Source organism: Heliangelus exortis, chromosome 3 (assembly GCF_036169615.1).
Source record: "Heliangelus exortis chromosome 3, bHelExo1.hap1, whole genome shotgun sequence".
Taxonomy (NCBI): Eukaryota; Metazoa; Chordata; class Aves; order Apodiformes; family Trochilidae; genus Heliangelus; species Heliangelus exortis.
In genome coordinates, this window is record NC_092424.1 from 91,358,027 (window position 1) to 91,382,867 (window position 24,841).

Genomic DNA, 24,841 nt, shown 5'->3' on the forward strand with positions numbered 1-24,841 from the left:
AGTGGCACCAAAAATTAGGTCTGTCACATCCTTGGTTTTTCCCTAAATTCTGAGAAAAAAAAAAAAAAAAAAAAAAAAATCCTTTCTGCACTCTAAGTGCCATAATTTTGAGAAAATTACACTACTTTTTTCAACATTTGACACTGACTTGTATGCAAAATATTACTCAAACAACTGAGACAAATGCTTTATACATTATGCATGAGTTCTTTCCCAAAGCTTTTGATACAGATTACAGAGAACCAAGATATGTTGTCATCTCAGTGTTGAAAGGTTTGGTAACACTGAATGATTAAATAACTTCATAGTAGGCCAGCTCCAAGCTTTTCTTGAGGAAACTTCATTCAGCCTCTCTTGCTAGGCAGGCAAAAGACTTGTACCCTCAGTAATGAAAAATGTGCTGTCCAGATAGCAGAGGAAACACAGGTACAGCTTTGTGCAGTTCTGCAGACTGGGAGACTTCATTAAGGAGATACTGGGGGCATTTCCCTTCTTAGGGACCAGTACATTGACTTTTAATATCTTGGAAGGACCATTAAGAACCTGTTTGGACTTTCCCAAAATAAAGCAATGTCTTGACATTTCCAGTTTGTCTGTTCTAAAAGTATTTTTTCTTCAAAGTCATTGGGAAAATAGGTTTCAGAAAACACATTTCCCTGGTTCTTCAGGCCCAAAGAAAAGAGTAGATGAAAAAGTCCAAGATGCAACAGAGGCCTTATTTCCTCATGCGTTCCTCCCCTTCTTAAAGCACCAAATAATTTTTGCTATGATAATTTAGGTCAGGGAGGCCGACAGCCTCCTAATTTTGCAATGCCCCCTTAACACAGAAAGGTACTTGAAACTATGGCTGTTGATTAATTAGGCAATGACCAACATCCAGATCACAACAAAAACTTGTGGCACAGGCCAGAGAACTCCTTTTTGTAGTGAGGTCCCCAGTATAATGATTTTCAGAGTCACATAAAGTAATTTTCTCCACCTTTTTAAAGGTCTGTGGTGTTTATTTGCAGAAGCAAATTCAGGTCTCTGGCTTTCTGGAAACCTGGAGAAGTTGGTTTGTGTGGAATCCTTTGGGATTTCTCTACCACATTTCATTCTCTTCATTCTGTTCTAAATGCCTAAGCTCAAAACTGAGCTGTCAGCACTGCTGCAGCATCATATTAGTGTTCTGAAGAATCACACTGTAATGCATCACTTTAGTGTTTATCTAATTATCTAAACTTTCTGGCTGCAATGTCTCAAAGTATTGAAAAGCACATCAAGGGGGAAAGGGTGCTTTGGAGAGAGGTGGCTACAGCACATCCGTGAGAGAAAAGCTGAGAACTCCCAGTGTTGTGAAGAACTGTTAAGTAGTGAAAGGAAGTTAGGAAATACATGGAGCAAAGTGCCAGGAGGACAAATGCTTCAACATTTTCCCCTCAGAGAGGTCATCTTGGAGAGGCAATATTGCTTCCCAGGCAGTTCTCAGCAGCTCTTACCTCTTGAAGGGTAAAAAGTTGCTTCTTCCTTTTTCCAGAGGCAAGCAGCAGCTCACTTCTCAATTTTTGCCTGAGCAGCATTTTCCTGCTTCTGCAGGATTCAGCAAGCAGCATCCCTTCTTCTGCAGTCTCAACAATTCCATAAACTTTAAAGGTTAGGGCCTAGAGGAGTGGGAAAGAGCTTTGTCTATTGCTTGGATACCCACTTGCAGTTCTGTAGGAGGACAGCTGCATAAAATTTTCCAGAGCTTCAGCCCTCTCCCTGAATAAATGCCATTTTTAGGTCTGCCAACAGGGACGAGAAGTGACAACTTCTCTGTAAACATAGTTCACAAAGCATACGCTGCTGAAGGCTCCTTCCACCAGCACTTTCCAAGCCAAGCACACTATTTAGGGCTTCATCTACAAAGACAATATTGCTTTAAATATGAAACTACAGAGTCAGTAAAGCTTTAAAAATTTTGCGATTTGAGGGAAAAAAAAACCCCAAACAAAAAGTGCAGAAGGATGTGGGGCTTTTGTTTTCTATCTTGACATGAATATTTGCTTTTTCTGAACCTAAAACTAGATTTAAATGCCTAAAAAAAGCCCAACTTCCTGAGTATTTGATGCATCATTTCTGGAAAAACTATGACAGAATCATCATAGATTTAATCCTGCAATCCTTGCAGTTCTAAACTCCACTTTTAGTAAGGAAAATTTCTGGGGCCACCGTGGTGAGGAATTTAAGGATTAAATGTCTAGGGCTGTCAGACCTCAGATTCCAGGATGTTTCACTTTTAAGAACACAGCCTCTCCTGATTTTTATGGTTCTAGTTCATGAGAGAATTAGACTGTGAATGTCCATCTGCAGAAACAGTCTTCAAGGCTTCTGCTATTATTACATTCCCTTGCACGTTTGGACATGCCCATTTGTCATCTGCTTTTTTGTTGTTCTGGATCCCATGTCTCCACAAGTTATATTTATTTTCTGGAAAGCCTGTGATTCTATCTCTTGAATGTGTGTAGTCAGCAGCCCTATTTTTGCTAAGATGAAGGCTGAAGTTTTAAAAACAATCCAAGACATGTAACCAAAAGAAATTACTGTACCACAGATAAAAACGTAGTTCAGCTCTGTAAAGAAGCTGAGGCAGAAGATCCCATAGCTGTGTAAGGATGCAACTCACAATTATGCTAAACAGAAAATTTAAAAAGCTCATTAAAAATGCTTAGCAGAAACTATAAGAGGGAGGATGATAGTATATTGCACATCACTTCTATTAAGCAAGAGGAAGAATGATTTATTCTTATTCTCATGCCAAACAGCACAACTGCAGAGAACGATTCCATCACCTTCCTGAAGGGTTTCAGTGCTAAACAAATGGTACCCAATGCAGAGGCCCATGGAAAACCAAAGGCAAATGCTCACACCAAGAAATGCTGAACCCAGCTCCTACAGGGATCAAATCTGATTGAGTGTGCAGATACGTCACCTTTCTTTTTTTCCCAGTCAGTCTAGCAGATCAGAAAGGAAGTGCTTTGGGGCTGGAGGGATGAATTGCTCCTACAGAAATTAGGCAAAGCAGAAGAAAAAAATCCACAGTATTTTCAGTCTCTGAAGAAACAAGAAAAAGACCATGTCTTCCACAGATAGTGAACCAGGAAAGCAAGACAGTCCAACCTGCTCTTCCTTCCTCCCTTGCATGGTAGGATCAAGCTTGCCAAAAGCAGACATTAGAAATCTGGAGAGAATTAGACTTGTTCTTCTAGTGGCAATAACTAGTTGCAACTGAAGAAAACAATCTGGATGAATTCTGCTGCAGACTCTGCCTTTGGCAGCTCTGTGTGAAGAGGGAAACCTCTGCTCAGTGACAAATATGACAGCAAGGGGATAAATAGGCAATCTAACCAGATGCCTTCAGTCACCCACACAAAGACCTCTCCTATCTTTACAGGAAGGGCAGAGAAGGAAAATAATACAAATAAAAGAATCAGACAACCCTTGCTGGTCATTTTGGGTTTTGTTAGGTGGTGGGGGTTTTTTTACATTTTTTCCCCAAAGAAGCAGTATATCTAAAAATGCCTTCTTACTCAATCCACCAACATTTTTTCACCACACTGAATCCTAACACAAATATTTTCCTGAGCTTTCAAATATCAAGTCCAAGAATCACAGAGTGAGGGGATTTCTCTTCCCTCTGCTGAGATTATCCTATGACCACCAGAAATCCTCAGAAATCCCCAGGTACCAGCCAGCCAGGGGCACCATGCTCAGAGCTGTGCCCTGCTGAGTTGTGCCTTGCTTCAGCAGAAGCTAAAATACGATCCTTGGAACAGCAAGAACTGCCAACAGGGTGCAAAGGGCAGTTCACTGAGGGATCCAAATTCTTTCAGAAGGATCACAACAAACCCTGACCCCCTAACCTGGCTTTGGCCCAGGACTTAACCTTGCATTTGAATGCCTACATAGTCCCTGAGAAGAGTTTCACTCCTGAAACTTCACATACCTTCTAAGCAGACTCTCATAAGAAATAACACCACCTCAAAACTGTGTTTACTCCTCCTGCCATAGGGGCTGTTTAAGTGACAGGACCATACAGCCTTTTTAAAGTGGAAGAGCTGTCAGACTAAACAATCTTCTGGGGCTCAACCACAACAGGATGGGAAACGTTCCTGTATGCTATGAAACAAACATTCCACTTCCTGCCAAAGTGGTTTCTATGAATGAAATGGACAGTTTAAGTAAACAAATATTCTCCATTTGTGGTCTTTTCCACAAGAGTGGGGTTTTCCTGTTGTGACCGTATTTTTCTCCCATTACCTATTTAACTTACCAGAAACAAACATGGAGCTTGATTATCATCTGGGGAGAAAAGCATTGTGCTGCTTAGAAAAGATCCAGAAATACTGTAGGAAGACAAAGAGCTGCAGTTGGGTTCTAAGAGAGAAGGTCATTGAGTACTCATGACATTTAGACTTTCTGTGAAAATAGCCACTTACCTGAGGAGGATCACAAGTCTTCTCCAAGATGCTCTGAGTCAGGCTCAGTTATCCACCAGGGAGTTGAAAGCCAGTTAGCTAGAACATAGAACAGTCAAACACACAACAGGAGGCTCCAGAATTTATTAGGAAGGGGAACACGGCAACAAGCCCAGGGAGTATTTAACAAAACCAAGAGTCCTCCCATGCATCCACCAGAAGAGCAGTGATCTGCCTCAGGTCAGTATACTCCAATACTATGTATTGTTAGGTATGTCAGATGCCAAGAACAGAGACCTAGCAAGGTCTTCAGTGGAGCAAGTGGATACTGTGATACAAGGCGGGAGGCTGCAGAAGCATTTACATCAGTGTTCTAGGCCAGATTAAGGGTATGCTTTTCAAGAAAGCTTTGAATTTACCTCTGCATATGCTTTGAATTATGTTAAGAAGCAGTGTCAAACCACAAAAACAGGGTACCTCAAAAATGAACTGGGAGATGCATTCCCAGAGCACCCTGACACACTGCAGCCTCAGTTGGGCATCCAGTCCATAGAACAGACCACACCACATCTGAAGTGAAAGAGTAACCCCGGCCTTAAGCATGTGTCACACCAACTAGTTTACTGTAAAGGTATTTGCTTATCTACAGTATTTTCTAATGTAGTTGTCAGAAAAAAACATCTGAACCCATTTAGATTGGAAATTAAGAAGAAGGGTGGTGAGACACTGGAACAGGTTGCCTGGAAAGGTGGTGGAATTTCCCAACCCTGGAAATTTTTAAGGCCAGGCTGGACAGGGCTCTGAGCAACCTGATCTAGTGGGAGGTGTCCCTGCCCATGGCAGGGGATTTGGAACTAGATGATCTTAAAGGTACCTTCCAACCCTGAAAATTCTATGATTCTAATGCCAGAGTCCAGCAGAAGGCTTATTTATGGCTTTTTCTTTTCTTACATATGAGAACACCATCAACAACTACAGCAAATAAGCGATTTAGCAAAAAAACAGAATATTAGGACAATTCACATTACCTTTAATACAAGCCTCCAGCTGAATTAAACTTTCACCACCAACTGATCAGCAACTCCATGATAATCAGAGCTGTTTGATAGACAAAGGGTGGCACACTGGCCATTCAGACAGATTTGAGTCCTGAATAGCTCCTCCCAGAAGCACTCTTGACAGATGTATATGACACTTGCTCTCCTATTCATCAATCCTTGTTTTAATCCCAAAGAAAGCTCCACACAGAGTTTCCAGGTCAACACAGCTGTTCTCTTATTTCATTCTTTTTAGTACAACCATAATATAGGGAGAAAAAACACAACACAGTAGCACACCTGCTGACTTGAAATCCCTCTATAGATACAGCATTTACACAAGCTGTTCTGTTATGTTCAGGCTATGCTACCTGCCTGTAATTTTTCGTAGCAGTATTTTTGTAACTACCTGAAAAATTTTAGGATGCTAAGGAAACTCACACATAAGTGCCCTGAGTAAGAGAAAGCAACTGTTTTCATTATGATCTTATCCTTATAGCTCTTGAATCAGGAGGAGTTATAAGCTGCCAAATCCTACAGAATTACAAAGGATGAAACAAGACCTACTGAGTGCAGGCTACAGAAAGAATCCCTCCATTTGTAAGCAATGCTTTCAAGGCAAAGTCAGACTCACAAAACATGCAAGTGAACTGGTTTTAAATAGAGCAGCTATGAAGAAATATCCAAGTTCTAAAAGCAAACCCATTCATAGACCAATGCAGCAAGTCCCCTACTCTTGAAAGGGCAGCTACTCTGTACTAAACAGCTTTTTCACTTTGAACACAAAAGGCTCATATTCAAGGCTGAGAGTAGCAGATCAGAGCATAGCACAAGTTTTCCCCCACCTCTAGGCTTAAATGGGTTATTCTGCACAAGTTCTACAAGATGACAGTAGCATTAAACTCCCTCCCTTACCCCCACACAAGGATGTAATGCCTTGAGATGGTATCACACAATGACAGGTCTGGGTTTAGTTACTGTGCCAAAAAATATCCCAATGACATAGAGTCCTGAATAACATGATTTTTCATTAACTCACTGTCATGACCTGTCCTGTTTACTCTGGCAGTATATAAATCCAGCTTTAAAAAAAGACTTTAAATTTAAACATGGTCTTCTCCTGCCTCTCCTTCAAAGGCTCATTGCCAAGGTCAAGTAAAGGGTCTGAGAAGCACGGAGTGTCCTGAGTTAGGATGTTTTGCAGCCCACCTCCAGCAGGTCAGACAGAAGTGGAGCTCCAGAACTGTCTTACACATAATCTTCTGTTCCCAAAACAGGAAAAACTAAAACCCAACCAAGTCATGTTTTCAAAAAAACCCCAAAATATAAGTCTAAAACTCTCCCTAGGAAAACCTTTAGTGAAACAAATACAATAGTTTCCAAAATGCTGTCATGCAAGAGACACCATTCTTTGCAGTTGTAGCTAAATATACCTTGTAGCCATTTCCACAGGATAACTTTTAACCGTGGCAAAATACACCCACATCTTAAGTGCTTCCATGAAAAGCTTATGCAAAAGAGTACATAAACCAATGAAGACAGCATCCATAAAAGTCCATATAAACTGATTTGTCATTAGTGTGTAGTGACCTTATTTCAACTGTTTTCCTCACCCATAAATAAGAAAGCAGTAGTATGAAAGAACTCAGATGTCTCAGCTTTTATTGTAAACCATTTGCCCCTGCAATCTTTCATATTTTTTAATAAAGGCAAATTAGCTATAGCTAATGGAAGTATTGTTGAAAAATGTTTTTCAAATAGTCACATAAGCTTCAAATATGCAGCCTCATTTTCATTTTATCATCGTCCAGTTCTGCTCTTCAGTGCCTTCAAAGTTTTCCTCATGATTGGTGCAATTTCTTCAATAATAAAAAGAAAAAAAAAATCTGTTAGGATTACAGCTGTAACATAAAATGATGCTAATATTAAGCATATACTAATAGACAGCAAGTTAAAACAGTTATCTTGATGATCAGGGAATTCCATTTACTTTTGACAGGCTTCTTCCCATCTTGAATCATTATGCTGGAGCTAGAGCTTCCACTGCTGGTGTCAGGGATCAGATTTCCTAATGTATTACTTCTGTCTCTACTTCCTGGAACCCCTGTTCTTTTAAAAAACAAGGAAATTAAAATTTTAGCACTGGATATTAAAAATATCAAACTACTATATGCTTTGGCTTATTTTTTGGGGGAAAAAACCAAACAACAAAACAACCTAAACCACAAAAAAACCAAATAAACCCACAATCACAAACATTAAAGAATTCACATATTTAAAAATCATAGGATAATTCAGGTTAGAAGGGATCTCAGGTGGTCATCTAGACAGTTTCCAGTCTTGCATAAATTTTCCATTTACTAGATCTGATGCATCTTACTTGTTTTTAAAATTAAATTACCCAAAATTGTGGCAAATCAAAATGGTTAGTGTAACATTCTGATTCACAATGCCTCATGTCTAGTTTGTTCTTTTTATTATTATCCTTTTTGAATGCAGCTGAGCTTTGAACTAGCTCTCTGACAGAAAATGAGGGCAAATGCACACTTTAAAAAAAAAACCAAGTAGAAATGTCTAGCAAAAGGCACAATAACTAGCCCTATAATATTAAATATTAGAGCAGAATCTTCAATTGACAGGACAAGGATTGAGACAGAGTTGACTGCTGCTGAAGACAGCACATTAAAACACGGACACCACATTAAAGTGTCAGCATGGCATCACCAGTCTGGGCAGCCTTGCACCCCTCAGAGCCAGGCACTGACACTGCTGCCAGTTACCAGGTACTGCTGCATGCTGAACTGCAAAGAGCAGCCTCCTAGGGATCTGCAGGTCTGCCACAGGACCTTTCATTCCTGCAAGACCAACTTATTTTAAGCAAAGATTTCAGCTGTAAAAATTCCACAACTTGCAAAACCAGTAAGCTTTCAGAGGACATGTTTGAAGCACTCAAGTTAAACTCATTGTGCCTAAACTCTTGTTTCTCAAGCAGCAATGACCCTCTCATGGCTTCTTTCACACAACAGCAGCTCCTCCTAAGTTATCTGGCCTGAAAAAAGAAAACAACAAAACAAAAAAAAACCCAAAGCACACACGTGTGGTGTAGGCTTTGAGTACACCATTCAGCTACTGGTCCAGAGGTCACTGGAGCAGAAAGGTCATTTACTATACTTGAAGCACCTAAACTGGACAGCTGCTCTGTCATAGAGATACAACCTCCCACAGGGAAATTGGAAGCAAAAGTCTGACTCAAAGTGCCTTAAACTACTGGCTTCATGACATTCACTGTTCTTTCATTAAAAAAAGCAGCAGCATGGAAAGACTTTTCTTTCAGAAAAGAGATATTCAAATAGTAAGAAACAGCCTTCTGTCTCCACATAGCTGAGGAGGGAAGGAGAGGCAAAAGCTGGCGCTACAGCTGGTTTATCTCTCTGTTGCAGCCATACTCATGGATCCAAGGGAGTTCATTAGGCTGGCAGGAACAGTATGAAAAGCATCACGTCAGCTTTGGTTCTCAAGGTGGCTGAACTACTCTGAATTAAGATGTCACGAAGAAAATATGGGTTTGTGCTGTACAAAGGAAACATCTGTAGAATTGCAGTTTTCTGTTCCTCCAGTGATTAGTATTGGCTACTGCTACAGACTGACTCCTTTAAACTGCCAAAGCAGAAACCCACCATCAAGAGTATTAAAAGTTGCTGAGATTCACTCTGGTCAGCTGTATGCCAGACAGCTAACTGGGATTGTATGAAAGCACAACACACAAGGCTACTAGGCAAGTTTATGAACACATAACACTGGAATCTCCCCAGTATGTCAAGCAGCATTAGTGTAATCTGGAGAAAAACAGCAGTATCTACTCACTTCCCAGCTAGGAAGGTGAATTCAACACAAGCACTTGGGAGAAACTTGCAATGACAAAACATACACAGTAGAGGAGCACACAAGACTTGAAAGGCAAGTTTGCTGCTAGCCACAAGATGCTTAAAGAATAAATAAACAAAAAGATAGCTACTTACAACTTTAAAAAGTATTTTGCCAAGAAGCTTTTGTACTGACAAAGACATCTAAACTCAACTTAGAAGCATCCTACAGAACACTTACTTGTACTTCTCTTTGGGATGAAGTTGGGTGACAGGTCCTGCTGTCCCATGGATTTCTTGCTGTCGGCGAATGTTCCTGGGTGGTTTTGCAGCAGTGGTAACATAAGCCATTTTTACTTGCCTGCCTAATACAGAAGCAGGGAGCAGAGGGCATGTGACTTTTTTCTGCCCTTTTATGTTCCAAAGTTCAGTTGTTGCTATGGCTGTGTGGCAATTTCTAGGTTTGAACTGGGAAAATATGATCCCGAAAAGCAGAATTTGGTACCCAAGTAGTCACTGAGCCATGCCAATTCAGACTGTATACAGCATTTCTTCATATTTGGTATTTGTAATCACATTTGTGTTTTTCACATTATTGCTTAGCACCCTCAGCCTAACCACTAAGGTAAGATTTGTCTAGTGCATACTGAAAGTATTATGCATTAATGTAGTGTATTAATCTGTCCATTTAAATTTTTTAGCATCTTGTAAATTAAAAGGAACAGCATTCTTTCTTCTAGAGGTAGAGCATTATTGTCAGGAGCAAACAAATCACTAAACCCTACATATTGGGTGTCAAGTGAAGGAGAAGAGACTGGGTTTTGTAAATGGAAAAGCTAACCACAGATTTTACCTTTTGGCTTCTCAGACTGAGCTGAAATAATATTTTTTGTAAGTATCTTCAGTTTTTCTTCTCTTTGATTAGATAGTCTCAAGTACATCTCACGCCAAGACTCATACTCCAGGAGGCTCTCATTTTTAAAATCTCTCTGGCAGTGTTTCTTCCACAAGTGGGTAGACTCTTCTGTAAATGTCTAATTCGAACACAACATATCTTTAAATTTAAGATTTTAGAATAGTATTTCCCAAAGTGTCTGTTAGCTGAGCCCATAGACAGAGCCTAAGCCCCTGGTGGAAAAAGGTGCAGAATAAACCCCACCACACATGGTGTCACAGATAGCTCCAACATGGAATGTGGCAACACCATGCAGAGATAACTACTTCAACTTAGTAATCTCACAGCTTCAAATAGCACAGTTCTATAGTTAATGAGTTGTTAAGCCATGCTTACAGGCTAGACTTGTGTTTCCAACATCAGCTCTCAACTTTAGACATGCAGAGAAATGGCCAACTTGCATTACAAAGTGGGACACACACAGAACCTTGGTGTCCAAATGCATCATGGAGTTGAAACCTTCACAGTATAGATAAGAAATCTACCACATAGGTGGAACCTCTCCCTAGATACTTCCCAACGGGTGTGCTTTGCAGCCTTACCAATTTGTAACTTGAACACTTGGATCTGTTATGACTCTCCCAATTTCCAGTGATAAATACTGTGGGGTTTGGGGTCTTTTGGTTGTTGTAGTTTTTGGTTTTTTCTTATTTTTAAAAACAGAAACACATTTCTAGCCAAAGACACTTTCATTTTTTCAGTAGTAATGATTCTCCAAACGCTGACACTTCAGAAAGAGAGGCTTGATAATGACAGATGAATTCAAAGAAAACAGAAGTCCAGTGTAACCCATGAAGAATCAAAAGGGCGATTTTGAGAGGTGATTGAATAATCACTCAAAAAGGGTGCAAAAAAGGCAGAAACAGATGCCTCGTGGTCTCAGTGGTTCCCTAAATTTAACAAGGCAGAATTTACCGGGTTACATTCCTCTATTCGAAACAATTGCTCTGGTGTGCAACGTGTTAGGACAGGTTCAAGAATTTCAAAGGGCACACCTCCTACTTCATGTAGCACTACAAAAGAGGACAGTAGTTTCATTTCCTCACTTTTTTTACCCAGTGGGTAACACCACTCACCAACTAGTTTAAAAATAAAAATTCGAGTTAATTTTAGCGAGCACTAACGCAACACATGTTTTGAAGTCAGGCTATGAAAATACTTAGAAATCTACAGTTCCACAGTGACTGGCTGTGATATTCTGTACCCACGTGCATCACTCCCCTCTCTGCCTATGCAAGGGAATAAACAATTTCTTGATTGCTCATTCTATCACATGTAAACAAGTATCTTGGAAGGTGGGGAACCGGTCTTTTTGGCTTATAATTTCATAGAATTGGCTGGGTTGGAAGGGACCTCAGAGATCATCAAGTCCAACCCTTGATGCACTACTGCTGCATTATAGGACATTATATTTTAACTAAAATTGAAACTTTAAAAAAGTGAGCTTTCAAAATAAAACTACATTTTAACACAGCTATAAAACCTTTTTCAAGTGCCTTTCAACCTTTTTTGAGTCACAGGTAGTATCTTTTAGTAGGCTAGTTGTTGTGATGGAGAAAACCAGAAATCTGATACATTTTTGGGCATAGCCTGCTACAAAGTCCTCAAAGTACTCACAATCAATATTATTTTGAAGCACACGGATGCACTGTTCATACAGTGTAAGCATCTTTGAAAGACAGGCTGGCTTAGAGCCAGAGTAAACTTGCATTTTAGAGTTCAGCCTCCGTCCTGTGAATTGCACCACCTCACTGACTTGCTGGGGTGCTTCTACAGCAGCTGCTGGGGAATCTGCAAAAAAAGCATCAGGCAAAGTTTCCTTCACTTCCTGACATTTTCCAATGCTTTAAACATTCAGCTTTGAGATAAACAGAGCTGGTGGTATGCACCTATATTTATTTTTCTTGAAATATAAAATTACTGCATTATAGTTTGGAACCTTTATATATATTATATGTTACAGAAGTCCATTCATCATCACCTAACATTAAGATAGCACACATGTTGCTAGTGACCTCCATCAAATCAAACCAGCCTTGTCATCTAGCTCAGGCCTGGATGAGCTGTATTCACATCTAGATTATTATTACCACTGCACTGCACATCACTGATCTTCCTGAGTTATCATAGAGAAGCCAAAAGCTGTGGTAACAGATATGTTTCAAGACCAGAGTGATATGAAACCACTGAAACCTCACAAGAGCTGCAAGAGGAACCACTGACACCTACCTATAAAGATAACAGCAAGTTTCTACACTGAAGCTAAACCTAGTGCTTCCTGTATTTGTTTTACTCAAGATCATTTCTACTGATGCTGCTTGCTATAAGGTATAGACAGGAGCCTGCAGAACTAGCACCTGATCTATGCCTCCTCTACATCTGTGGTGACCTTTCACAGTATTTATTTTCAGCCTTGCATACCACTTACCTTTAAATTCTGCAGCATATGGAGGAGATGAGATTGAGATGCCTGTCAGAAATCTAGGAAGTGGAGTATTAAGAAGATCTTGGAGGGATGCTACCTTGGCCTGTGCACAGTCAAGGAAACATTACTTCAACATTAAAAACATTTGGTTTACTGAGTCTTAAAATAAGCTATAGGACAAGAAAATAGCTTAAGCAAACACCAAAGCTAGCCAGGGTAACTAGAATTACTGCTTTTCTGCACTAAAATTTATTTACTGGATTACTTTTCAGCATATCCTTTCATACCCTATATCACAAAAGGAACTTAGTGGGATATCTGCAATCAGGCCATAAAAAGAGATTAAAGAATAGAGTAGATATGTTCAGCTAACAGGCTTTCAGATAAATCACTACTGAGGTTAGAGGCATGCAGTGAAGGAGACCAAACTGGAAGATGACAAAACCACAATTAAATGTTCAAAGGCAAACTAAATGCCATCCTGAAAGACAAGGAACAGCTTTATGCCTGGTCTTATCAAGTCTCCTGTATTGTGCTGAATTAGCCATTTAGCCTAAAATTTTCACAGATAACCCCTTACAAATGGATTAAAGATGCAGCAGTCTGGTAAGTAGAGGTCCCTACAAATGTTCAGCATTATGTACAACATGGAAATTAGGTCTTAGGTGTATGGTTTCTAGTTATGAGACAGGCACTTACTGCCTTAAATTTGCATCTCCCTGAACTTCATTTTAGTATCTATAATAACTTTTCACAATTGCTTAAACTTTCAAGACTTTTCATCAAACAGTTTATGCTAGAGTACCAGACACAAACCTCTACATTAATATTTCTCTATCTGGGACAGAAGATGCCATTTTCAGGTTGCAGATCTTCTGCAATATATAGAGCCTGGAGCTTTCCCATCATGGCAAAGATAAGACTGAAGACCTCTAATTCCCAGCACAAAAGGGCTTAATTTAAAAGGTCTAATACACATCTTTAGATCTACCTTGGCTCAGAGAAGCAACTTAGGCTTCTTCCACTTCAAGGGACTATGCCTGTTCACATCATGAACATGTAATAAGCTATTTTTACCTACAATACTGTGATTTACTTCAATGCATTAAAATGAGAAAATCTGGTTCCACTGCTGACCATAACATTCACTAATAAGGAGCCACAGCATCTGACAAAACAACTAGAGAGCTACACATAGAGAGCTGCTACAGTCACAAACCAGACTGGTCAAGAATGAAAGAAGAAGACATATTTCCAAAGGGAAAGTACCTTTACTTTGTGGGTAAAAAACAGATTAGCTGTTATGGATTAAAGACTAATGCCATACTGGCAATCATCCCAAAAACAAGACAATTGTGAACTGCCAATATGTAATAAACAATCTTTTTTCCCCAAAATTATTGCAATTGTGGCAATTATAATGCAGCTGATATGTCAGTGCCATACAATCTGTTGCTTAAAATAAATACTGCTGAACTTCACTGAAAAGAAGAGACTAAAGCACTTATTTGTCTGCAGTTTATTTGCTGTAATCTCAAACATGCAATAGTTTACCTTTTTATTGGGAGCATCTGACTGATCACTCTTACATTTTTTTACATCTTCTTCTTCCAGTGGCAATGAACTCTTCTTCTGTTTACTGCACTTCTTTGGCTGTTGCCCTCTGGAACAAGCCTTCCTCTTTCTTTTTTTGTTAATCTGATCATAATTAAGGTAAGATTCGAAAGACATAGTAGGGGGCTCAAATTCCTCATCACTAGATAATTCAGCTTTTCTTTTTATGACAAGTTTTTGTTTTGGTTTCTTCACTTGCTCATGATTTTCCTGTTTGGAAACATCCTTGCTAGGCTTTTCCTTCAGGAGTGGCAAGTCCTTATTGGCTACAGAGGCATATTGCTTTTCTGACACTTTTTTGCTGTCTTTGGAGGTACTCTCTTTGAAGTCACTTTCTTTAGCTTGAGGATTAGTGCCCTGGGAAGCATTCTTAGAACCACTGTTGCTGCATTCTTTATTATGACATTCTTTTTGATACTCAGAATCTCTATTGTGGTGGGTCTTTTCACTACAAGTATGCTGCTTATCCAACTTCTTAGAAATGGGAGAGATAGTGGAACTTTTGGAAACCAGTACAGATGCTTTGGACATCTCTGAAGGCTTAATCTCCTTGGAAATAGAAGACTTTTTCTCATCTGTTTCAGTATTTTGTGTTCTTCCTCTGTGAGCACTGCAACATAAAAAAAAAAAAAAAAAAAAAAAAAATCACATTCCCTGACATCAGCTACATGTGATGTTAAATTACCAAATAATCCATCTTTTTTACCTAAATTTATAAAACTAGAAGTATTGCAGCACACCATGTGTCATAATTTTACAAGACCCAGAACTGTGCTCTGCTGTGCTCTTACTCTTCCATTATCAGTACAGAATCCCAGGGAAACAGCTCTTGGATCCAGTACCACTAAATATTATAAAAAGAATTAACAGCAATATAGAGACAAACTATCAGTAGGAAAACATGCCCAACTCTTTGTTTATAATGTGTTGGATACCACTTCTTACACAAGTTTTCCTGCATACTTTATAACACAGACATGATACTTGAAAATGTAGGAGACAGAGAATTTACAACATGCACTGTAGGTATAGATTACAACAGGTCAGCCTTTATTCCTTGCTAAACATGAATTCTGGCACTTCACTCTCCCCTTCTTTGAACAACCTTAGATTTAAAGTACACTGCTTAGTAAATCTAAACCTTTGGCTTTCTCAGCTCAACTGCCTCAAAGTGCAGGAGGTCTGCAAAACATCTAACACACAGTCACTCTGGCAGTGGTGGCTGCTTCATTCTGAGAAGAAATCACCTCTCCTCAGGGTCCTCCAATACTGGAAGCTTCAGAAATAAAAACATGATAGGAAAGTCCTCTATACAGCCAAATCATTGGAGAGTTTCCTCATTTAACTACCACCTCTAGTGATTAAAAGAGCAAAATTCCCACTTCCCTGAAGTGCAGAGCAGTGCCCATCCTTGGCTTAGTTCTGCATGAATCAGCTGGGACCTAAGAACTTGTGACAATAAAATAAAACGCAGTTGAAAGACATCTGAATGCTGACCAATACCAGTCCCTCCAATTTCTTTTTTGATATTTTATAAAAGAAAGCCTTATTTCTTTCGAGTAATTTCTGCATTTGTCCTAATGTGTATTTGTAATTCCAAATGCTTTCCCAATCTTTCAAAGCTGCATTTTAATTATTCTGTAGTTTAACTTAATAAGTTCTAAAAAACCACTTAGTTCACACTTACCTTTTATTTTCTGGAGTGATAAGTCTCTTCCATTGTTTTACCAGGGTTTTAGCTACATTCCCAGCAGTGGAATGTTTCCTAAAACTGTTGACTGTTTTGCCTATGCCAGTTTCCTGTTGAAGACAGCGTAAGAAAGATGGGCAGAACAGACTATATATAACTATCATCCCAAATAAAACCTTCTCTAAAACTGCTACAAACAATATTAGCCTAATAGTCCAAGAAGTCTTGTGACTGCTAAAAAAATAAATGCACTCTTTATACTGCAAATAGAACTGAAGCAAAGGTACAGGGAACAACAAAGTTTTCATTCATAAAGCTAAGTAATTTTCCTCTATCGAATGTATATATTGCAGGAATTTCACTTGGTTTGAATGCTTCTGCCCACAAAATGCATAGTGCTCTAGAGAATTAACAAAATCAAATTCCCATTAGGCTTATGCAGGTACATTTCAGCATATTAGAGAGCACACATGCCTGATGTATTAAAATGTATCTCAACCAGTATGGGGTAGATGGGTCAGAGAAGCAGAGTTTGGATGTCTAAACTCAACCTTGGTTTCAGCCACAGGAATAAAAACTAAAGCACCTTGACATTTAAAACCTGATTTTTTCTGTTTTCCCCAAGTATAATTATTTTCACATCACCTTCAAGTCTTGCTCTAGTGAGTTTTACGTTGTTTAAGCACAACTATTTTAGACTTTGGGTGTATACAGAATCACTGGGGATTCTTTTAATCCTCTACCTCTGATTCACAAGCTTCCACTTCTAAGAGGCAGACAAAACCTGGAAATCACTAGGTTGGCAGCAACCTGCTAATGCTTTTGCTAACTAGTGAAATAAGACTTACTCCTGTGAAATCTGAATGAGAGCTGAACAGGTGTTACTCCCTTAGAAAGAACTTCTTAAAATTCACTTTAAAGATATTTAGTTTCTATATAGTTTCACAGAATGATAGGTGTTGGAAGGGACCCTGAGATTGAGTCCAACCCCCCTGCCAGGGCAAGATCACCTAAGTTAGGTCACACAGGAACTCATCCAGGTGGGTGTTGAACGCCTCCAAAGAAGGAGGCTCCACAACCTCACTGGGCAGCCTGTTGCAGTGTTCTGTTACTCTGACAGCAAAAAAGCTTTTTCTTATATTTAAGTAGAACCTCCTATGGTCCAGCTTCCACCCATTACCCCTTGCCTTATCATGGGACATCACTGAGATGAGCCTGGTCTCCTGAGACTCACCCTTTACGTTTTATAAACATAGATGAGGTCACCCCTCAGTCTCCTCTTCTCCAAGCTAAAAAAATCCATCTCTGTCTTTCCAAGCAATACAGGTCAGTGTATTGCAAATGTATGCAAGAAAATTGATGGGATTATTTCCTAAAGCTATTTATGTTCTTCAAACCATTTAAGTATGCTGAGTCCTCAGCTGTAAAACTGAAGGCTTCCATCAAAGTCTGTTGCATTATACAACATACAAGTTTGCTGTGATTATGACTTGCCTGCAAGAGCTATTTATCATTGCAATATGAGATTTCTTTGCTTTCCAATAAAAATACATAAATATTGCTGTATTCCAGTACAAGCCATGCAAAATGCCTTTTTTGCCTGATCAGGCTCTCAAACAAATAACAATTAAGAGTTAAACTGTAAAACTCTATGTTCACTGCTTCTATGGTTTTGTACCCCAGATATTTACACAGTAAATGATATGGAAGAGCTTAATATATTATTGGATCACTTACCACTAAAATATCCAGTGATACATCCAAATCCTGTAGTACCTTAAGTGTTTTTATAATCTGGAAGAAAAGAATAGATTTTTGTGGCTTTTTAAAAAAAAAAAGTATTCCATTTTCCTCATCCTCATTCATATGTTTAATCCAAAATTACTCAATAGTGTTAAGAGGAATATCACAACTCCAGGAAAAAGTAAGCACTCCTTTACTGCACATCAGTGCTGTGAACCAGAACACGTTTGCCAGCCCTCCAATTTCATTAACACCAGAAAATCCAGTAGGTATGAATTTAGCTCTACAAAAATTACATTAGAGATCAAAACCTGCACTATGCAGAACAACCACACAAAAATCACAGTGTCCCTGCAGGTCTCCCAGTCAGCAGTAGCACTGCATCAGCCTGGGCTAAGAAAAGGCAATAGATCTGGCAGGACTCCAGATGGTAAAAAATAAAGTTTTGAAAACTTAACTACAATTTATATATTAACAATATGAGCTCAAGCTGCAAGAGCTGTTTTGTTTCACACCAACAAAGTGAACACCTGTCATAAAACTCAACATGTCCAAAGCAGGAAATGATTTTTCAAATAGAAAATGCTCATCTTTCTATGAGAAGTGTTTTAATAACACAAGTCTCATTTATAACCAGGATATAAATTTATCTGGCAATATAATACCATTTCTTTGGCAATGGCAATACAGCACCCTAGAGTCTTGCAGTTGACCACACACAAGCAATTTACCTTATCCTTTCCAATCCTTCTCTAAGCTATGTTATGTAGCTGACAGTATTCACATGCAGCCGAACTAAAAGCATTTCATAGGGCTTTTAGAGATACTCAGATCATTGCCAGTCCTAAAAGCAATGGCAGGAACCTGCAGGAATGCAAAACTGACTACCCAGAAACTTTTTATCTATAATATCAGCTATGCTAACTTAAATAACCGATCATATCATCAGTGGGCTCTACCCACATGCCTGGCATGCAGTTCTTTCTGTAAATAATCCACCCTAAAATAGTATTTCTGAGACACAGAGAAGTACAGGAGAAATGCTCCACAGCTTTGAAAAAAGCTATAATGTTAAGACACACACCTAGGATCACAGATAACAAATCAACTTCCTCCCAAAAAGTTCACCTAACTAAAAAATGGCACAAGACCTATAAAAAAGCTTCCTAATAAAAATTTTGGAATCAGTACAAAAACCACACTAAGTTCTGCTCACCTCCTGTTTAAGAGCAAGACACTCCCTGAGTCAGCAAGTTGTGTTAAGAATATACACAGTGAAGTTAAAAACAATTTGGCATCTCAAAATAACTACCCTTCCTTCTGAGAAGATGCAATCTGCTTCACAGATACAGGCTATGTACTGCATGAGCTGAATACCTTCCCTAAATGAAAAAAAGCATTGCAAAGAGGCTTAAGTAGAAAAAAAATTGCTCACAATAATAATCACAAGCATTACAAACTGTTATGAGTACCAGATTTCATTTTAAAATTTAATTTAAACATATATCCTCATTAACTGAATTTATTTTGTAATGAAAAAGGAAGTAACTAAGTGCTGACAAGTTACATTGGGTATATAGGATGACTTGATACTTAAGCAACTTTGAATAAATCTCATAGATAAACCTATGTGGAAGAATGCTAAAGATGTTTTCATCAAGCTATAAAGAGAATGGGGGTTTGGAGTGTTTCCTCTTGATAGGTTTTGGACTGATTCAATTCATAAAGCCAAGTTCACTTCAGAAGAACAGACTCAGGAAGCAGACAATTACTATTCATCCAACTTCAAACCAACAGGCTAAATTACAAAAGTACCTAGATGACAAGTATGTCCAAGAGCAGTCAACACATTTTAATGAAAGACAAAACTTCCAAAGTTTTCTAAGCCAAAGATCATATTGTTCATTTTGCTTTCTTGAAACGTATATTGCATTTGGCAAATTAAGACATATAATAGGGTTTAATTAAATAGAAAATAGAAAGTATTGATCAAACACAGAAAAGCCTTTTAGAAGAAGTGATCTTCCCTGCTTTTCAGAGATGAACAGCTCAACCTGCAGTGCGATTGTCAGCTAGACATGTTCAGGACTACCAAAGGAGAGAGAAATCCTCTTGCCATGTGCTGTAACTGGGCAATGTCACCAGCAGCAGCCAGCTGGCAGGAAGCACCCATCCCAGAGTCTATGGCATTCAGAAGTCTATTTATTTAGACTAACCAGGAAACAAGAAAATTTTATTTGTGAGAAACATCAGTAACAATAGAGAAGCTTTGTATTTATCCCATTTGCTAGAGAGTTGAGTTTCCTCTGTCAAAGACAGTGCCAGTTTGCTTTGCAAAGCACAAATACCAAGCTCCAGAGTCTGATCCATATTGCAGGGCACAGAAATGTCTGCTGTGAAGTGTAAGTCAGAGAGAAGCCTGTCACTGGAGCTACAGATAGTTAGAAACATCAGCTTTGTTTCACAATATTTTTATGGTGCACTATTAACATTATTACAAAAAATAAGGCAAAAATAAAATAATCTATCTGAAGTCTGTTTTGAGCAGACCTTCAAAACCAAAATTACTGAGTGACTGCTGAGGTACCTAAACATGTATTTTACCACAGCATTTGTGATACATCTGGCTCTTCTTACCTCATTGGACTGTACCCACTAATGGTAGTCCCCACATCCTTCCATATACACAAATTACTTTTGTAACCCTCCACTAGTTTTCAGACTATTTTACCTTGCATACCACTATCAGCTACATCCACATGAAAAAAACTTTTAAGGTCAATAAAGAGATAGTAAACTTTCTATAAAAATCACAAAGAACATAAAAGTTAGCTCTATATACAATTCCTGGTCTAAGCTTTGTAATTCCTAAATACTGGTGTTTCTAAAAATGATCCAAAATCTTTAGCATTGTTGTGTTTCCAATGTTTCCAATGGATGACATTCCAAGCAAGTGCAAGACACAGATCTTCATGTAACAAACAAAAAGCCCAATACATTCCCAAGCAATCCATCCCTATGCCCTCAATAATTGAAAACAAAAAACCCCAAAACCGAAACAGAAAAAAAAAACCCAACACCACAAAATCACAAACCCACACACAACTGAAAAAAGCTACAACAAAAAACCACACAAATGTTTGCCTGAAAAAAATTGTCTAGTTTTGTTTTCTGGTACTGAATCTAATGATCTCTTTCTGCTAATTAAAGGAGCTTTCTTTCAGACTTCTTAAACCACACAGAAACAAACATTAATCACAGACTTTACCTTGGTTCTTTAGTTTCAGTCTGTTAACTAACCAGAGCTATAGCCATTCTCTGGCAGTCCTATTATCTTTGCAGCTTGGCAGTGTTGTTTTTAAAAACTGTCCCCAGAACAGGACATAATATTCCTGTAATTGTCCCTCTAATACTATAGAGTGGTAACAACATAACCCTGCTAAGCTACTCAGCGATAGCATTTATTCCATAAGCCACTGCATTGTACTGCAATTTCATGCTCAACTGGTAATACATCAGAGCTCTGAATCATTTTCTGAGTCAATGCTTTCTGAAATACAGGCTCCTATCCTGAGTGACCTATATTCACAGCCCCTAGCTGTGACTTTCCACTGAGCCATGTTAAAATGCATGTTGCTCAAATGAGTACTGCCTAGCACATGATCAAAGCTGGATTCTAGAAGAGTCTTTCCACTTTACACAAATTACTTCAGCATTTCCCTACAATGCTTGCTGTCTTCTAAATTAAGAAAGATTTGTCATGTCAAGAACAGATGCATAATCACCTCCCATCCCAAAAAAAGTAAAACACAAACCCACGACCAAAACCACAAATCAACATTATTTCCTGATGAGGTCTCTCCCTTATTTTTAGAGAGTGCTGTTCAAATATGTTTTATATATTGCATCAAGTCTATAACATTGCTACTGTAGTCAGCATCAGACAGAAACAAGTCAAATGCCTTAAGAGACCTGCATATACTGACAACTACGCCACCTGAAAATAGTATGAGGTAAATTTGGCAGTTCACATCTATAAAAAAGTCTCACAGAGCAATATGGTTCATGGCACCATCCTTTAATTACACATCAGACACCTCTTATGTGCACCATCATGCAGCAGCTCAACTTATTCCTTCACAATCAATGTTAATGAAAATAATTTCACTTCCCTGTATAAACAATAGCACAATAGTTTTGTCCTGTCCTGCTGAACTTCCCTAGTACCGTAAGCACAGTTCAATACCTACATCATTAGTGCTGTTCATCCTTTGGCCAATTCTCTGCCAGTTCACTGGGGTAGCTATCAAACCTTCCACATTAAGAAGCTTTTGACATGAATAATCAATGTTCTGCATCTTCCCTTGTTACTATCAGATCAAAAAGTACTTAGCAATTATTAAGAAGTTGCAAGACAAGTATTATTCTTAAGCATGGAACAGCAATGCTTGAAGACACCAATGCTTATCTACATACAAACTTTTAAGATTGATTTTTTTTTCCTTTCCACTAACTAAAACATTCCTCTTTGCCTTTACACAAGATAACCATGTTTTCTATTACTAGATTTCCCTTTTAATAGCAGTGCATTTCATGACCACCAATTTACCTGGATCAGTTTCTCACTTCCCTTACCTCTCCTTAGCCCGTTACCATAAACATTTCTGTTTCAGTGGGCACAGTTTTACCAGGGACAGCAGAAGTGCTGCAGCACCACCATTAGTCCCATTTTGTGCAGCATCTGCTTGCAGTCATGCCACAAAAACTGTGCATCTCCTTCCTTAAGAGAAAGAAATCTGCCAGGGCTATTCAAATTTTGCACGAGTTGATGTCTCTTGAAACTTATTGTTCTGGGATTACTTAAAAAAATAATTACCTCTAGAATGGTTTCTTTCTTTTCCCTTTCAAAGTCTTGTTCAGAACAGTGTATCAACACCAACTCCAAATAAAAAAATTGGAAGACTGTAATATCGGATCACTTTGGTAGCACAAGTAACAGGTTCATTGAACTGAAAATTGAAGAAGTACCTGCACAGATATTTGTATTTTGGACAGATACAGTCTACAGCACTAGCATTCAGGAAGATAAACCACTATTGGCCAGTATCTTCTGTCTGCATACACACATTTTGAAAACACACAGTAGATATGATTAACTAAATTCATTAATACCGAACAGAATGCAAATTGAATTTTATTGCCACCCTCTGCCTCCGGAGAATTCCAGAAACTTTTATCAAGTTTTAATGTCTTAGAAATTTTACACTGACAAATGTATTCTGTACTTTCAAACTCAATTCAACACTTAAAAAAATTTTAAAAAAAGAACCCAACAACCCAGCCTTTTGAATACGTCATCTTCAGTCAAATGTGACTTACTACTTTGCAAACCAGCAAGCTGAATTTTGTCCAAACTGCTTGGCTTCCATTTCCTTCAGAGCCCAGGCTGCTGCCCAGAGCCCAGGCTGCTGCCCAGAGCCCAGGCTGCTGCCCAGAGCCCAGGCTGCTGCCCAGAGCCCAGGCTGCTGCCCAGAGCCCAGGCTGCTGCCCAGAGCCCAGGCTGCTGCCCAGAGCCCAGGCTGCTGCCCAGAGCCCAGGCTGCTGCCCAGAGCCCAGGCTGCTGCCCAGAGCCCAGGCTGCTGCCCAGAGCCCAGGCTGCTGCCCAGAGCCCAGGCTGCTGCCCAGAGCCCAGGCTGCTGCCCAGAGCCCAGGCTGCTGCCCCTTCCCCTGGAGCCTGTGCTTATCTCCCCATCTGCCTCAGTACCGCCAGTGTCAAGCGCAGCTTCTGCAGGCTGCTCCGATCCATCTCTCCGCTGATTTGCATGCCAGATTCCTTATCCAGCCCCTGCAGCTACTGAGCAGCCCAGCTATCTATCCTACAGAGGCTAATTTCAGAGATAAGAGCAGCTTTGTTCTGCTAGCACCAGGAGTGACACCAGCACAGGGCGCAACAGCTCCCATGCCTCCTGCTGCGTGCCATGAAAACGAAGCCGAAACTCCAATTTTACCAAGAAAAGCTGTCATGGACATAGGAATTAGCACCCCGGCCGCTATGATTTGACCTTCTGACAAGGGACCAGCACTACCTGTTAGATGTAAGATGACACCCAGCTTTGACTGCCCTTCTGCTCCTCACCTGACTGCACGCAGAGCATCCGCTCCGCTCAGACAAAACTGCAGCCCCTACCCACACGCAAGGTAACCACGCGTGGCCTGACCGCTACCCCGCTCTCCTCCAACCTCTCCCGGTCTTGACAGGGCAGGGAAACAGAACTGAGAAGCAGGGCCCGAACCTCACCCCGGGGCTCTCCTGCAGCAGCCCAGCCGCATGCGCCAAGCTCAAACATCCCCGGCCCTGCCGGGCAGGGCGGGCACCCAGCGCTGAAGGGGGTGCCGAGGGCACGCACCTCCCCAGCTCGGCGAGGGGCAGGGGTTCAGCCGGACCCCCACGGCAGCCCCCAGACCGCCGCCACGCAACCCCATATCCCGGCGCCACAGCGAGGACGGGTACCTGGGCGGAGTCCTTCGCACTGCCCAGCTGCTCCTTCAGCTCCAGCACCCTCTGCGCAGCGCTCCGCCCCTCCGCCATGGCAGGCTGCTGGGCCGCCAGTCCCGATCCGCTCCGCCAGGGCTGTTCGGCTGCCGCTTGCCCTTCTTGTAGCAGCTCCTGCTGCGCCATAGGTGGCGCCGGGGCCCGGCCCAGCCAGGACCCCCTTTCAGGCCTGTGGGCCGGCGTCGGTACCACTCGCCCTGATCGCTGGGCTCTGGCGGTGCCCGCTGTTTTCGCAGCTCCTTCCCTCCGGCTTTCCAGCCATCGCCGCCGGACATGCCGGCAGCCGCACGTTGCTCATCCGAGCTCAGCGCTGCCGAGCTCTGAGCTTTCTCTGAGGGTTTCATGGGCGAGGCCGGCGGGCTGGACCCGAACCGTGCCGGGGCAGCCGAGTCGCAGGCCCAGACCTGCGATCTGATCTGCACCGCTAAGGCTGGCGCAGGTGATGGGGCCCGGCCCGAAGTGGCTCTTGCATGCTGGGGTATTCGCTGATAGCTGCAGCTGACCTGGTTTTGCTACCAAACTAAC

The 24,841-nt window shown here is 40.4% G+C and overlaps 1 protein-coding gene across 1 annotated transcript; it reads right to left on the bottom strand.

Annotated features, from left to right (window-relative positions):
- Nucleotides 1-7,118: 7,118 nt before the first annotated feature.
- LOC139795126 (elongin-A-like) lies at nucleotides 7,119-24,492 on the bottom strand. The gene is made up of 11 exons (XM_071741722.1): nucleotides 24,275-24,492; nucleotides 17,758-17,814; nucleotides 16,018-16,130; nucleotides 14,271-14,940; nucleotides 12,720-12,819; nucleotides 11,909-12,082; nucleotides 11,207-11,304; nucleotides 10,190-10,370; nucleotides 9,578-9,701; nucleotides 7,464-7,582; nucleotides 7,119-7,332 (listed from the first exon to the last, which is right to left on the bottom strand). Exons 1-11 carry the CDS (start codon nucleotides 24,440-24,442, stop codon nucleotides 7,274-7,276), a joined length of 1,863 nt encoding a protein of 620 aa, XP_071597823.1. The 5' UTR covers nucleotides 24,443-24,492; the 3' UTR covers nucleotides 7,119-7,273.
- Nucleotides 24,493-24,841: the final 349 nt, after the last annotated feature.

Bases quoted from the DNA above. Each gene is read 5' to 3' on its own strand.
- LOC139795126 (XM_071741722.1), bottom strand. From the start codon at position 24,442: ATGGCGCAGCAGGAGCTGCTACAAGAAGGGCAAGCGGCAGCCGAACAG. The intron at 12,820-14,270 runs GTAAACTATTGC...GACTGTGCACAG, and splicing joins CAGATGCTCCCAATAAAAAG to GCCAAGGTAGCATCCCTCCA. The intron at 7,583-9,577 runs GTAAGTGTTCTG...GTTTTTTAAAAG, and splicing joins CATCCCAAAGAGAAGTACAA to AACAGGGGTTCCAGGAAGTA.